Below are 13942 nucleotides of genomic sequence, written 5' to 3'. Positions count from 1 at the left end.
ACAACCCATTACAAAGAGATTCCTGATTACTGTAGTTCAGTGGAAAAGCTGGAATGAGTAGCCTGTCACGAAGCCAGTTGGATTGGCCATGGCATGTACACGATCTGTATGATTCAAGCTTGTTTGTAGGAAAAATCTCAAAGCAAGCATGTTAGTCTTGAATCTGTTCAATCCTCCGCTTTCCATTTGCACAATCATAATTATTAGAATACACAGCCATTCAAAATATGCAGTTGGTTTTTAAATGCGTATGAAAGAAGACTCTTATTTTCACCAAGGCTGCATATGTTTAATGAAAAATAAACTGACGAGATGCGCGTTAATTATCGGCCGATATTTATCGTGCACCCCATCATTGAGTACTGCATGTGATGCAAGGTAGTATATTCTCATGCAGTACATGCATCACGTTACTTTTGTAATGTAACGTGCCACTTCTGGTATTTTGAGGCTTGGGCACTGTGATACTACCACAGCACCTGTATTTCATACAACCTCGTTAGTGTGAAATGTTAAGAGGCTTTGCACCCAGATTTGAAATTGGGGTGGATAATAACTGAAGCAATGGGGGTGCCTTACCACTTCCTTTTCCTGTTCTGACATTGCTTGTCTCTTTCTCTTTTTCTCTCTCTCTCTCTGTCATTCGTACAGAGAGGCAAGTACAGTCGTGGCCAAAAGTTTTGAGAATTACATAAATATTGGAAATTGGAAAAGTTGCTGCTTAAGTTTTTATAATAGCAATTTGCATATACTCCAGAATGTTATGAAGAGTGATCAGATGAATTGCATATTCCTTCTTTGCCATGAAAATTAACTTAATCCCAAAAAAATTTCATTGATGCATTTCATTGCTGTCATTAAAGGACCTGCTGAGATCATTTCAGTAATCATCTTGTTAACTCAGGTGAGAATGTTGACGAGAACAAGGCTGGAGATCATTATGTCAGGCTGACTGGGTTAGAATGGCAGACTTGACATGTTAAAAGGAGGGTGATGCTTGAAATCATTGTACTTCCATTGTTAACCATGGTGACCTGCAAAGAAAACGTGTGCAGCCATCATTGCATTGCATAAAAATGGCTTCACAGGCAAGGATATTGTGGCTACTAAGATTGCACCTAAATCAACAATTTATAGGTTCATCAAGAACTTCAATGAAAGAGGTTCAATTCTTGTAAAGAAGGCTTCAGGGCGTCCAAGAAAGTCCAGCAAGCGCCAGGATCGTCTCCTAAAGAGGATTCAGCTGCGGGATCGGAGTGCCACCAGTGCAGAGCTTGCTCAGGAATGGCAGCAGGCAGGTGTGAGCGCATCTGCACGCACAGTGAGGCGAAGACTTTTGGAAGATGGCCTGGTGTCAAGAAGGGCAGCAAACAAGCCAGTTCTCTCCAAAAAAAACATCAGGGACAGATTGATCTTCTGCAGAAAGTATAGTGAATGGACTGCTGAGGACTGAGTCATATTCTCCGATGAAGCCCCTTTCCGATTGTTTGGGGCATCTGGAAAAAGGCTTGTCCGGAGAAGAAAAGGTGAGCGCTACCATCAGTCCTGTGTCATGCCAACAGTAAAGCATCCTGACACCATTCATGTGTGGGGTTGCTTCTCATCCAAGGGAGTGGGCTCACTCACAATTCTGCCCAAAAACACAGCCATGAATAAAGAATGGTACCAAAACACCCTCCAACAGCAACTTCTTCCAACAACCCCACCAACAGTTTGGTGAAGAAAAATGCAATGCACTTTCCAGCACGATGGAGCACCGTGCTATAAGGCAAAAGTGATAACTAAGTGGCTCGGGGACCAGAATGTTGACATTTTGGGTCCATGGCCTGGAAACTCCCCAGATCTTAATCCCATTGAGAATTTGTGGTCAATCCTCAAGAGGTGGGTGGACAAACAAAAACCCACTAATTCTGACAAACTCCAAGAAGTTATTATGAAAGAATGGGTTGCTATCAGTCAGGATTTGGCCCAGAAGTTGATTGAGAGCATGCCCCAGTCGAATTGCAGAGGTCCTGAAAAAAGAAGGGCCAACACTGCAAATACTGACTCTTTGCATAAATGTCATGTAATTGTCGATAAAAGCCTTTGAAACGTATGAAGTGCTTGTAATTATATTTCAGTACATCACAGAAACAACTGAAACAAAGATCTAAAAGCAGTTTAGCAGCAAACTTTTTGAAAACTAATATTTATGTAATTCTCAAAACTTTTGGCCACGACTGTACAATCTTGTCCAGACTAAAGCTATTGACTTTCTTTTGAAGGAATGCACACAATTTCATTTTGTATCACTCCTCCACCTGCTTTTTTCTCATCGTGTGCCTCACTTCCTCTCATACACTGTGTTGTTTTACCATAGACAGTGAGTGCTTTGTGTTCACTCCTGGAATGGAGAGTAATGTCATTAGACCATAGCAATTAATTATAGTGAGATGCTTATGGGAAATTATATTTTGTAATAAAAAGTGGCACACAGTAATATGGAAAAAGTGAACTTGCAAGCTAATAGACCCAGGGCAAGTTTCATCTTATTAAAGGGATGGTTCATCCACAAATGAAAATGCTGTCATTTACTCACCCTCATGTTGTTTCCAATTCTGCAAGACTTTGGTTCTTCTGAAGAACACAAAAGAAGATATTTTAAAGAATGTTTCTGCTGTTTATACAATGAAAGTCAATGGGGTCCAAATATAATAGATCCATGTGTTAGGTCTTAAAGTGATAGCAGCCTAATATACCTGCAGCTGTGGGTTTATTGTTAGTTTCTTTTTAGTAGTTCTGTTAGACTTGTCTGGAAAAAGCATTTCTTTTTTTTTTCATTTGTATATTTGTTCTGTTGTATTATTTATATGTCTCAATTGTTTTTAATCAATTTCTTCATCCTCATTTAATTATTGATTGTTTACTTGTTTTCAGTAAGTTTGAACATTTTTAGCTTTTATTAGTTAGGCTAGCATCGGGTTTTGCTGTGTTATTGAAATATATTGAATGTTGTGAAATTTTAATGTCATCTTCAATGTTGGCATCTTTACAACCTGTTTCCAGCAAAAACAACTTGCAATATAAGATTTTGTTCATATCTCCTACTGACTTTCAGGGTAAAGACAATTAAAAAAAAATTACTTCTGTTTTGTTCCACAGAAGAGAGAAAGTCATGCATGTTTGGAAAAAAAAACATGAGAATGAGTGAATGAATTTTTTTTTTTAGTTGAACGTCCCTTTAATGGGCGGAGTCAGACAGAACACATTGTGTTGTTTAATTTTTAATATGAGAAGATCTACTAGAAAGTCTAGTAAGTTTGTCTGAATGTATGGATGTCTGTGCAGCAGGTGAAAAAATGGGAACACTCCAGTATTCTGCAGAAGAATAAAGAATTGCTCTGTTGTATTCTTATTATATTGTATGGAACTATAAATGAGCTCATTTGGTTTTCTAGTGAGTCAAGTTTCCAAACAGCTACTGAAATGAGACTATATATAAGCATTCAGTTCACATCAGAAGGCCAAAGCATACAGCAGCAGAGTGTCTCCTGTTTGTGTTTTCACAGTGACAAAGCTCTCACAGTGTGTTGAGGATGTGTGCATGTGTGTAATGTCATGTTTTTGGCGTGCTTTGCCTTGGCAACTGAAACTGTTGGTGCTCCTTGAACCATTAACAAAGAAGCCTATGTCTTGTCATGAGTAACAGCTGTGGCGTTTGTCTGGGTGGGAGGTATGTTTGTGGAAGCTGTCAGTGGATGTGTTTGCAGTGTGAATTGTGGTTGTAGGTTATTAGGAAGCAAAGGTGGGTGTGGACATTTTAACCTCGTCCAGATGCAACCAGGTGTTTGGAAAAGCTGCTCACTATATGGAAAATACAATGCTTAAAGTGATCTAAATATATTTTATAGAGAGCTAAAAGAGTGAAAGAGACGCAGAGTCATAAAGAAAAGGTATGATAGAAAGATGTGTCTTCATATGGACTGCAAATAGGGAGGGATGATTAAGACACATTGAAACATGGACATGGAGAGTTAAAGAAGACAGAATGAAGGAGACATTGACTAAATTGACTAAAGAGAAACTAAAGGGTTTTGTAACCGAGCCTTTGATTTGCTAGTGAATGTCAGCAAAAAAGAAAGAAAACAGGACTTTTGTGGACGTTGTTGGGCGTTGTGTCATCTCTTGCCTTGAGCACTGGGTTTTAAAGATGCCATGTGAAGTTGTCAACTTCGAAAAAAGTGTGTCTAAAGATCACTGTGTTTAGCACCATTCTCTCTATCTTCGTCCATCTATTCAGTGTGGTCTGGCGCAGAGAGTTGTCTGTAGTTCGCTTAAGGGGTGAATTCAAAATACAGTGAATTCAAAGTCATTCATTTTAAATTGGAGGGTCAGGCTGATCAGTTGGATGCAGCAGTTGATGGTGGTAGTTGATTTGCAAAATTTATGCAAGGGTCAGAAGATATGATTAATTGTGTAAATTTTTTTTCTTTGTAGTTAACCACAGAAAATTAACATATTAAAGTCATGGACCAAGGTTTTTTTTTTATTCTTTTTTCAGAAACTTGTAATTCAAAAATTATGATAGCTATTATGATAGCTAATAATTAATTAGGATAGCTAAAAAAAACAATTGATTTCTATGATGCAAACAATCTTTAAACAATATAAGATGTATTTGAACTAACTAATTTATTATTTTTTATTTAATATAAAATTTTCATTAGCTTTTTTTGTATTTTAGTTTTTTTTATTGATTGTTTATTATAACTTTATCTTTTATTTTTAGGAAAGGTAAAATTTTATGGTTTTAATTTAGTTTCACTTTAGTTTTGGTTTTACTTTTTCAAAGTCTAACAAGTCTATTGTCTTTACATTGTTTCTCTAATGGTGCTTTTCCACTGCGTGGTACGACTTGGCTCAGCAAGGCTCAGTACAGCACGGCTTGGCTTGGTTTGCATTTCCACTTCAGATTAGTATGGCTTTAGAGTGGGTGTGATTATTCACATGTTGTTATGGTTGCGCCGCCTCTACTGCCGTGACTGCTGAAAAACTTTTTCATCCACGTCGCCCCATCAAGCTCTTGCTGGATCCGCTACTCTGCTATCAATGAGAGGAATGGCTGTACTTCCGCAACAGACAACATAACAGCCACTTTTTGGCTGTTAAAAAAAGGTGCGCTCATTCAAAACAGTTGCGTTCGATCCTTCGCTGGTTGTGCTGATTTAAATCAACGGTTTTGTTGTGTTTGAGTCACAAGTTCAGTGATGCAGGTACAGTACGGTTCAGTTATGGCGCTTTACCAATGCACGGTACAGCACGGTACAGCTCAGTACGGTTCACTTTTGGGGGGTTTTCCACTGGGTACAGTACCTTTTTTTTTTTCTTTTAGTACCACTTCGGTTGAGGTCCCAAGTGAACCGTACCATTACCAAAACGTGACGTGTAAATTCTGCTGATCACGGATTGGTCGGAGAGAATCGTCACTACCTGCAACACTGAACTTGCGACACAAACACAAAAGAACCACTAGATTTAAATCAGCACAGTCAGCGAAGGATCGAACGCAACTGTTTTGAACGAGCACACCTTTTTTAACAACTAAAAAGTTTCATTGTCTGTTGTGGAAGAATGGACGTTCCTCTTGTTGATAGCAGAGGAGCAGATCCAGTGGAGCTTAATGGGAAGACGGCGAATGAATTTTTTTTTTTTAGGAGTCATGGCAGTAGAGGCGGCGCAACTATAACAACGTGAATAATCCCGCCCACTATAAAGCGCCACTAAACTGCAGTGGAAATGCAAACCGTGCCGAGCTGAGTCGTACCATGCAGTGGAAAAGCGCCATTAGATCATGTGCACCATATTTTTGCTTTGACAACTTTGTAGCATGCTGTTTTGCATTTACATTTATGCAATTGTATGACACCTTTATCCAAAGTGACTTATATTGCATTCCAGGTCCACATTTTATCAGTGGGAATCGAACCCATGACCATGGCATTACTAGTGCTATGCTTTACTGTTTGAGCTACAGAAAGGCTTTTTTTGTAATGGTGTTATCGATTTCAGATGTACCTGTCCCTAAAGGTCACACATAAGTCAACTGGGGTTAGTTGGTTCCGGCGCCCCATTTTCTCTGTATTTCCCTCTTGTTTTCATTCATATTATAGTGCATAATTATATTTTCGTTTTTTTGTTTGTTTGTTTGTTTTTTGCAAACTCTCATTTTTATTTTAGAAATGACAATATTTTTCCACTTATAGTCTTTGTAATAGTTTTAGTTAATGATAATGGCTTTAATTGGAGCTAGGTAAGTTTCAAAAGACAAAATGAATAGTTAAAATGAGTGGAATTATTTATTGCCATCACTGTGTTGTATGTTTGATGCAAGGGCATATGCCAGAAAATGATGTGGTGTTCCAGGATGCTTCTTCAGATGTCTGGCTGTGAGACGTGATGCAGGCGGGAATCGCTGAAGAGAAACGAGTTGCAGTCAGGTTGAGTCAGATTGCCCAGGGTGGAGTGATGAACTGACAGAATGATGGATGCGGTGACAGGACTGTGGAGGGGAAAGCGCGTGAGGCTGGTGGAGGGCAGGAAAATGATTTGATGTGGTGATGCCAGTGTTCAGATCTGGAGTTGAGCTGCGGAGTGATCACCTGTCTCCATTGAGACAACTTGTTTTGACCAATTTTTTTTTTAGTTGTCTAGCATTTTCCTGTTGGTACTGGCACGTTTTCAAGAAGTACAGATAAAGTTGTCTCTTAGACCTGACTCAAGATGGAGGTTAAATTTGGACGATCTAACAGCTAAAAAGCTTGTTTTTTGGGCTGTGTTTTAGGCGTATAGACTTTTATGTGGTTGCCTCCTTAAAAGAGGGCGGGTTGATTCCTGGCTGACGATCACAGCGCTTGAGCTTCCTGGCATTCCCTGCCCCTCTAGCACTCAGCCACTGGACACAAAACGCTACATGATGTAAAGTTCCTGAACAACTGTGCTCCATTCAGAGATGTTCAACGTGAGAACATACATGGACACGTGTACACATTGAAACACAGATGCATCCTCAGACATTAACTCAGTCTTTACACACACAAACTCAATTCCAGTTGGCGTGCCAATGGTGGAGCAGGAGGTCTGTTGGGCAGCCGGACAGGCCAGGTTTGTGTGCAGTCAAAGGGCTCTGTGTTTGAAGCGGGCTGATTACTCCCTGGACTCGCAGCCCACATTTGGAAACGGTTAGAGGGAGACTGCAGGCTGCCATAGGTTTTAGCAATCAATGCTGCTGCAGCACTGGTTGGAGTGCAGTTGATCCGCTCGCCCAGCATTTGCACCCAGTGGATGATGGGAGTGCCCCGCTTAGACCCCAAACCCTGTCCTTATGAGCTTGTAATTCTCATTCTGATTGTGACCTCTTAACAGTACCATAGTGTGTGTATAATACTTTTATTCAGCAAAGATGAATTAAATTGTTCAAAAGTGACAGAAAAGACATTTATAGTACATAAAATATATTTTTAAACTTTATGTTCTTCAGAGGATCCTAAAAAAATGTATCACAGTTTCCACAAAAAAAGCACAACTGATCTTAACATTGCTTTTAATAAGAAAATGTTTCTTGAGCACCAAATCAGCATATTAGAATGATTTCATAAGGATCATGTTACACTGGAGACCAAAGAAATAACTAAGCTACTGAAGTTACCAACAAAAAAACTGTGATGTTGAAGGTTAACACCTCTGTCACACATCCTTACAGTCCTTAACTCAAAACATTCTCAAACAGTTTGTTCTTCCCGGTAACTGTATCTCACGTTGTTCTTCATGCTCACATGGTCAGTGAGGCCACATGCCTGTACGCCACCCTCCCTCGCGAGAAGCTCGGAGATCTCTAATCTCCTGCAGTATTGAAATACCGCACAGTCCAGAGAGAAAGAGAGAGTGCAGTCATTACATACTTTTGAGGAGATAGCGATAGGCCTCATTAGCCCCTCCTGCAACACCCCAGTGCCTCCACACTCTCATTCTCAGCTAAATTGAAAAGAAATACTGTCTCTGGTGAAACATGCAGATCATTCTATCTCTTGCTTTAAAGGGATAGTTCACCCAAAAATGACAATTTGATGTTTATCTTCTTATCCCCAGGGCATCCAAGTTGCAGTATGTCAGTCATATAATGGAAGTGAATGGTCAAAAACAACATAGACAAACAAAACCAAATTAAACCCTACGGCTCGTGACGATACAGTGATGTGTAAAGACACAAAATGATCGGTCTGTGCAAGAAACTGAACAGTATTTATATAGTTGTTGTTTTTTTGCCTCTGATTCACTGATCTCACTAGCGTCTTCTTCTTGCTTTATGCAGATTGCAGACTTACAGTATAAGTGCATTAGTACCACCTATAACTCAAATGGACCATTGACACTCTATCTACAATCTCAATTAGGAGTTTCAATGGTCCATTTGAGAGATAGGTGGTGGTAATGCACTTATAAGTCTGCAATCTGCCATAAAGCAAGAAGAAGAAGAAGACGTGTCACGCGCCGGCTATTTAGAATGCGCTCAGGACAGTTCGGACATTGCGGTGAATCAGAGGTAAAAAACAATGTAAATACTGTTCAGTTTCTTGCACAGACAGATCGATAATCCATCAATGTATCGTCATTCATCACAAGCAACAAGGTTTAATTTGGTTTTGTTTGTGTATGTGTTTTTTGACTCTCAAAGCCATGAATCCTATTCACTTCCATTATATGACTGACAGACTGCAACGGTTTGAGTTAAAAAATGTTGTGTTCTACTGAAGAAATAAAGTCACCTACATCTTGGATGCCCCGGGGGTAAGCAGATAAACATCACATTTTCATTTTTGGGTGAACTATCCCTTTAAGAAAGTCTGTGTTTAATGCTTGCTGTTTGAGCTTGACAGCTGTTGAGATGATTTATTGAAAGCTGTGGGTGTATTTAAATGTCTTTTAGGTTGTCATTTATCAAAATTGCATTTTAGCATGTAATCTGAATGACAATGAAAGTTCATGAATTTTACAGTCCTGTTCAGTAGTGCTTGTAATGTCTAGAAGAGTGCTGACTTTTTTCTTTTTTTTTCTACCCACTTCTTTTTTTATAAGTGTCTCTCTTAGCCTCCATCACTGTTCTCACTTAACTTGTTTTCTGTGAAATAAGGTGTGCTTTCCTCTCAGTTATCACATGTACGCATGAATGACTTCATCTGTGGTTGCTTTTCTTGCTAGCTCTTCCTCTTTTTATTCTTATTGTTATTATGCAGCTGATATTTCCTCTTTGTGACAAAGATAAGGGCAGGTCATGAAAATGGAGAGAAAGCATCATCACTAGCAGTCCCCCCATTTTCTTAAATAAAAAAAGGTTAGGTGAGCATCTCAGATGAGATGAAAATTTTAATTGTCAATTTCAGGAGGTCAAACAATTGTTTTTATTTATTTATATTTTTGTCATTTTATTCATTTATTAAAATTGTTTATTTTCAACATTTTCTAAACTTAATACTTGTATAAATAGTTTAAAACTCTTCTTTCTTTATTCTTATATAGCAAAAGTCATTTTCTATCAATAAAATTCATTAAAAAATTTAATGAACTTTTATACATTGTTATCAGTTGAAATTTAAATATCAGTTGAACAGGTCAAAACTGCTTAGCTTTTGTATTATTTTGATGTCTTTTATTATTTCAATTGTTAAAGTTGAAGGCCAAGACCTCTGCGAGACAGAAATTTCCATTTGATGTGGTTTACAGACATTTATGTATTGCAGACTAGCTTCTGTTAATGCTTATTTGATGGTATTTCATGGAACATATGTTAATAAATAAAGAGCACATATTAGTTCTCTCTACAAATGAAAACATCATATTTCTGTTTATAATGCATTGAAAGAATAATGGGACCCCAAAGAGTACCCGAGTTGTGGAAAGTGCCATAAATCTTTTCACCTTACACTTCTGTGTGTCATACTCTTGTGTATGTGTTTGTCTCTCCTTGTCTTTTTCCTTTGTGTTATGCTCTCTGATACTCTGAACATGACTTTTGCAGACAGGTTGACAAAAAATGGCTGTGATCGTTTCCTGAGGAAATCACACCCACTTCCTTTCTCTCTCTCTTGTCTCTTTATGCTTGCCTGCACTGTAGACGCTGCTCTTTGGAAAGCTTTGAAGATCTCAGAGACATGGCTGATTAAAGCAGCTGATAAAACCAGAACACAAACACAGCTCCATTAGCGGTTATTTTAGGCCTGTGCTATCGCACTGCTCCAGTGCAGAGGACAAGGCCATTGTCTGAACAGTTGCATGCGTCAGTCTGGTATGCAAAGGCATTCCCCGGTTATCTGCTTTTTTTTTCTTTTCAGAAATCAGTGCACTTTCACTGCGAAACTCAATACAGTCGATTAATGCCGTCATTGATGTTCATTGAGATTAGATCATAAGAAGCCTTTGTTGTATATTGGAGAATGAGTAGACAAACACATTAACAGGATACTGAGCAGCAAACAAACCTTTTCAAATCTGTCCTGCAGTAATGATCTCATATCTACTATTCCAAAGGTGGAGAATAATAAGAAAAGGAACACAACAAATAAACCGACTTCTAGATTATTTGACCACTGACAACTGAAGTCACTGTTATTCATTCAAAGCCATCTTCATTGGTAGACCATATCTGGGTCAAGTTCTCCCACATTGGTCTATTTGTTAATGATTTATTAGCTGATCTTGATGTTGTTGTTCACCGCTTTGTATACCTGTATCGGATGGTCCAGTTGGATTTGCACCTGGCAGTATGTTTGCATATGCACCGCTTTGTGTTTTTATTTGCTTGTCTTGTTGACAAAGGATGCCATTCCAGGCTTTCATGATTTTGTTTCTTTGCAGGAGCCCGGTTTTTCCAGTGTTGGTGCGACCTACGACAGCATGGATTGCGAAGACGCCCATAATGGGGTAAAGACATCTGAAGCTGCCAGTGTTTGTTTGTTTCCATTCATTCTTGATGTCCTTATAAGGGACTGCATATGATTTGGTAACAGAGATGGCATAATCACAATTACCAACATTACAAAACCAACTAGAGCAAGAATTTTCAAAGGGGTTTTCAGGAGGCCTCAAGAGGGTGTTTTGGAGTTTGTGGAAAATTTCACCGAAAAATAAAGTGTAAAAATTATTTTTAATTTATTAATTAATTTAATTGTAATTTTTAAATATAGTAATTACAGTTTTATTATGATTAATTTAGTGTTTAATATAATATATATAACTAACTATAATTACATGTATTTCTGATTATTACAAATTTTGTACAATGCACCTGGAAATCAGAAAATTTTCACAGCAAAAAAAGTGTTAGAAAAATTGTATTAATTTATAAAGTTAATATATTTTTATATATAATTATTGGATTTTATTATTATTAAATGTGTTATTTTAATACAATTAAATATAATTATGTATTTTTTTAATTACTAAAGTAAAGTCTCTCCTGGAAGAATTTTAGAATTTTTTTATCACTGATTAAACTGAAATATTGTGTATGATTTTTATCAGTACTATTGTTGTTTCTTGTATGTTTTTGTTTCTTGAGAAAATGTTATATTATTGTAAATGATGTATTGAAATAAGTGGTGTAGTCTGCGTGATATGCAGGAATACACCGTTTACCCACTAGGAAAGGTCAAGGATTTGCGTATACCCACTTAAAAAAGCATGTGGATACGTAACAACATCGTTTTGTGACCGACCTTTCACACGTTCATTCATAAATTCACCCTGTCTGTGTTGCGAAGCACCGACTTGTTGATAATCACACTGTGTTTCTTTTGACGACTATTGCGATTGTGCAACTCTTGTGCAGCATTGAGTGTGCAAGCTTGAAATTAACTAATGTGAATCACTAAAGGAGATATGAATGATATAATGATTACACTCTTTCAGTGTTTTCATAAGCCTGCCCCAGAAGCTGCTGCTGCTTCGGGTGACACTGCAAACAGATGACAGGAAGGTTAACATGGGACATTCTAAAACGCTTAACGTGAAAAACGCTTAACATACGTAAACAAGGACCAGGGAAACCCAAATTTTTGTCAAACCTTACTTGTAATAAACAGTAACTACCGTCAAAAGAACGAGTCCTTACTCCACAGATAAAATGAATAATATCACGTTAAGCATTTTCTCCCCCATAGGAAGGAAAATGCGATGCATCCACGTTTTATTTACTTTATATGCTGAATAAGAAGAGCTTGTTCTTTTGACAGCAGAAAGTGTTTATTATAAGTAAAATTAGTCAGAAATTAGTTTTTCCCCGGTCGTTAAGGTACGTTAAACCATGTTAAGCTGTTTTTTCATTTGGGAGAGCAAAAGCTTAATATGATATTATTCACTTTATCTGTGGATTAAGGGCTCGTTCTTTTGACAGTAGTTAGTGTTTATTACAAGTAAGGTTTGACAAAAATGTGGGTTTCCCTGGTCGGTGTTTAGGTACGTTAAGCTTTTTTCACGTTGAGTGTTTCAGAATGTCCCGTTAACATTATAGAAGCGACAGAAAATGAGCCAGATAAGGCTGATATTATCCTACGCAGTACAGAAAATGAGGCTGTTTTGCTCTATTTTGTCAACTAAGATAGTTTCAAACAAACTCATAACTGAGCCGCTGCACATCTTCATTCAAACACAGCGTTGTTTCATTTATGAATGAATCTGCGTTTTTAAACAAATCTAGTGAGTCAATTCAATTATCCATTCATAAAGAGTCACGTGCTTTGTTCCTGAATGAATCAGACGTTCAAAATAATCAATTGAGTGAATGATTCAGTGATAAAATCAGTAACTTGCCGTCACCTAATGGCAGTTTTAGTTTAATTTTTAAAGTATAATTTCTGTTATTTAAATCATTGAATATTTCTATACTCAAAATGTTATATTTGAACATTATTCTCAACATGAATTTATGAAGTTAATTGCACTCATGCCACCTCTGAGCCTCGTTAAATGTCTGTAAATACCTACAAGCCACTTTTGTGTTCTTCTGTGCCACCTCTGTAGTGCAAATTAATTTGTGAATCTTTCTGTTTCATGCTAGTAGATGGCAACAAGTGATGTATTTATGAATGAGTCACTGATTCATTAATTCAACTGTTTTGTTCAAAAACACTAATTCATTCAGGAACAAAACCCCACTTTGCTCTGACATGATGTTGATCTGCGTTGACTGTTTTGTATCTCTCTGCTTAAAGGGGATAGTTCTCCTAAAAATTTTGTTCACCCTCATGATGTTCAAAACCTGTATGACTTGCTATCTGATACAGGTCGTACAGGTTTGAAGCAACATGAGGGTGAGTAAATGATGACAATATTAAATTTAGACTGAACTATCCTTTAAATGTTTAGTAAACACACACCCATTTTATATGAGATGAAAACGTTTGCACAGAGAAAACACTACCTCGATTTGTGCTTGTAGTATTCGTCACAATTGCTTGTTTGTTTCTACTAAAATAAACACTGTTAGTCTGTTGAATTACTGGAGTTCGGCTTGCACAGGGATTTTCAGCTTCTTTCCACTGAGTATCTATTGCACAACAGCGACAGAGGAAATTTGTTCTCAGCAGCTCTCACAGTAGAACGCTGTTACATTTACAGCCAGTGGCCAAGATTCAGTGGACTGGTCTATGGAATATTCCTCTGATTGAATTTTAGTTTTTTTTTTTTTTTATCAAAAGGTAGAAAAAAATAGAAATATGATCACAGTTTTGCCTGTGTTATCTCGTGTGAAAGAATGCACTTCATTTAGGTGCTGGAGTATGAATATTCAGTCACTCCGTGTTTAAATGTTCTTCTTGGCTCCCTGAGCTCCGGTTCAGAGCATGAATGTTTTAGTTTAGCCTCAAGTCAGAATATTTCTGGCAGCTACTCTTTGTTTTCTCTTTTAATTATA

General features: G+C 37.6%; 1 protein-coding gene across 8 annotated transcripts in view; it reads left to right on the top strand.

Annotated features, from left to right (window-relative positions):
• The window catches only part of LOC109105941 (rho guanine nucleotide exchange factor 1-like), a 39699-nt gene that overhangs the window by 4632 nt on the left and 21125 nt on the right, over positions 1 to 13942 (top strand). For 5 of the 8 annotated variants that reach the window (XM_042772562.1, XM_042772561.1, XM_042772559.1 and 2 more), the window contains exon 2: positions 10888 to 10971. In XM_042772562.1, the coding sequence (XP_042628496.1) occupies positions 10927 to 10971 (45 nt within the window). In that variant the 5' untranslated portion in view covers positions 10888 to 10926. The remainder of the gene's footprint in view (positions 1 to 10887; positions 10972 to 13942) is intronic. The other 3 variants (XM_042772560.1, XM_042772564.1, XM_042772565.1) reach the window with 1 other exon arrangement.

Source organism: Cyprinus carpio, chromosome A16 (assembly GCF_018340385.1).
Source record: "Cyprinus carpio isolate SPL01 chromosome A16, ASM1834038v1, whole genome shotgun sequence".
Lineage (NCBI taxonomy): Eukaryota > Metazoa > Chordata > Actinopteri > Cypriniformes > Cyprinidae > Cyprinus > Cyprinus carpio.
The sequence above is the reverse complement of the archived record's forward strand: the minus strand, read 5'-3'. Positions and strand labels throughout refer to the sequence as shown.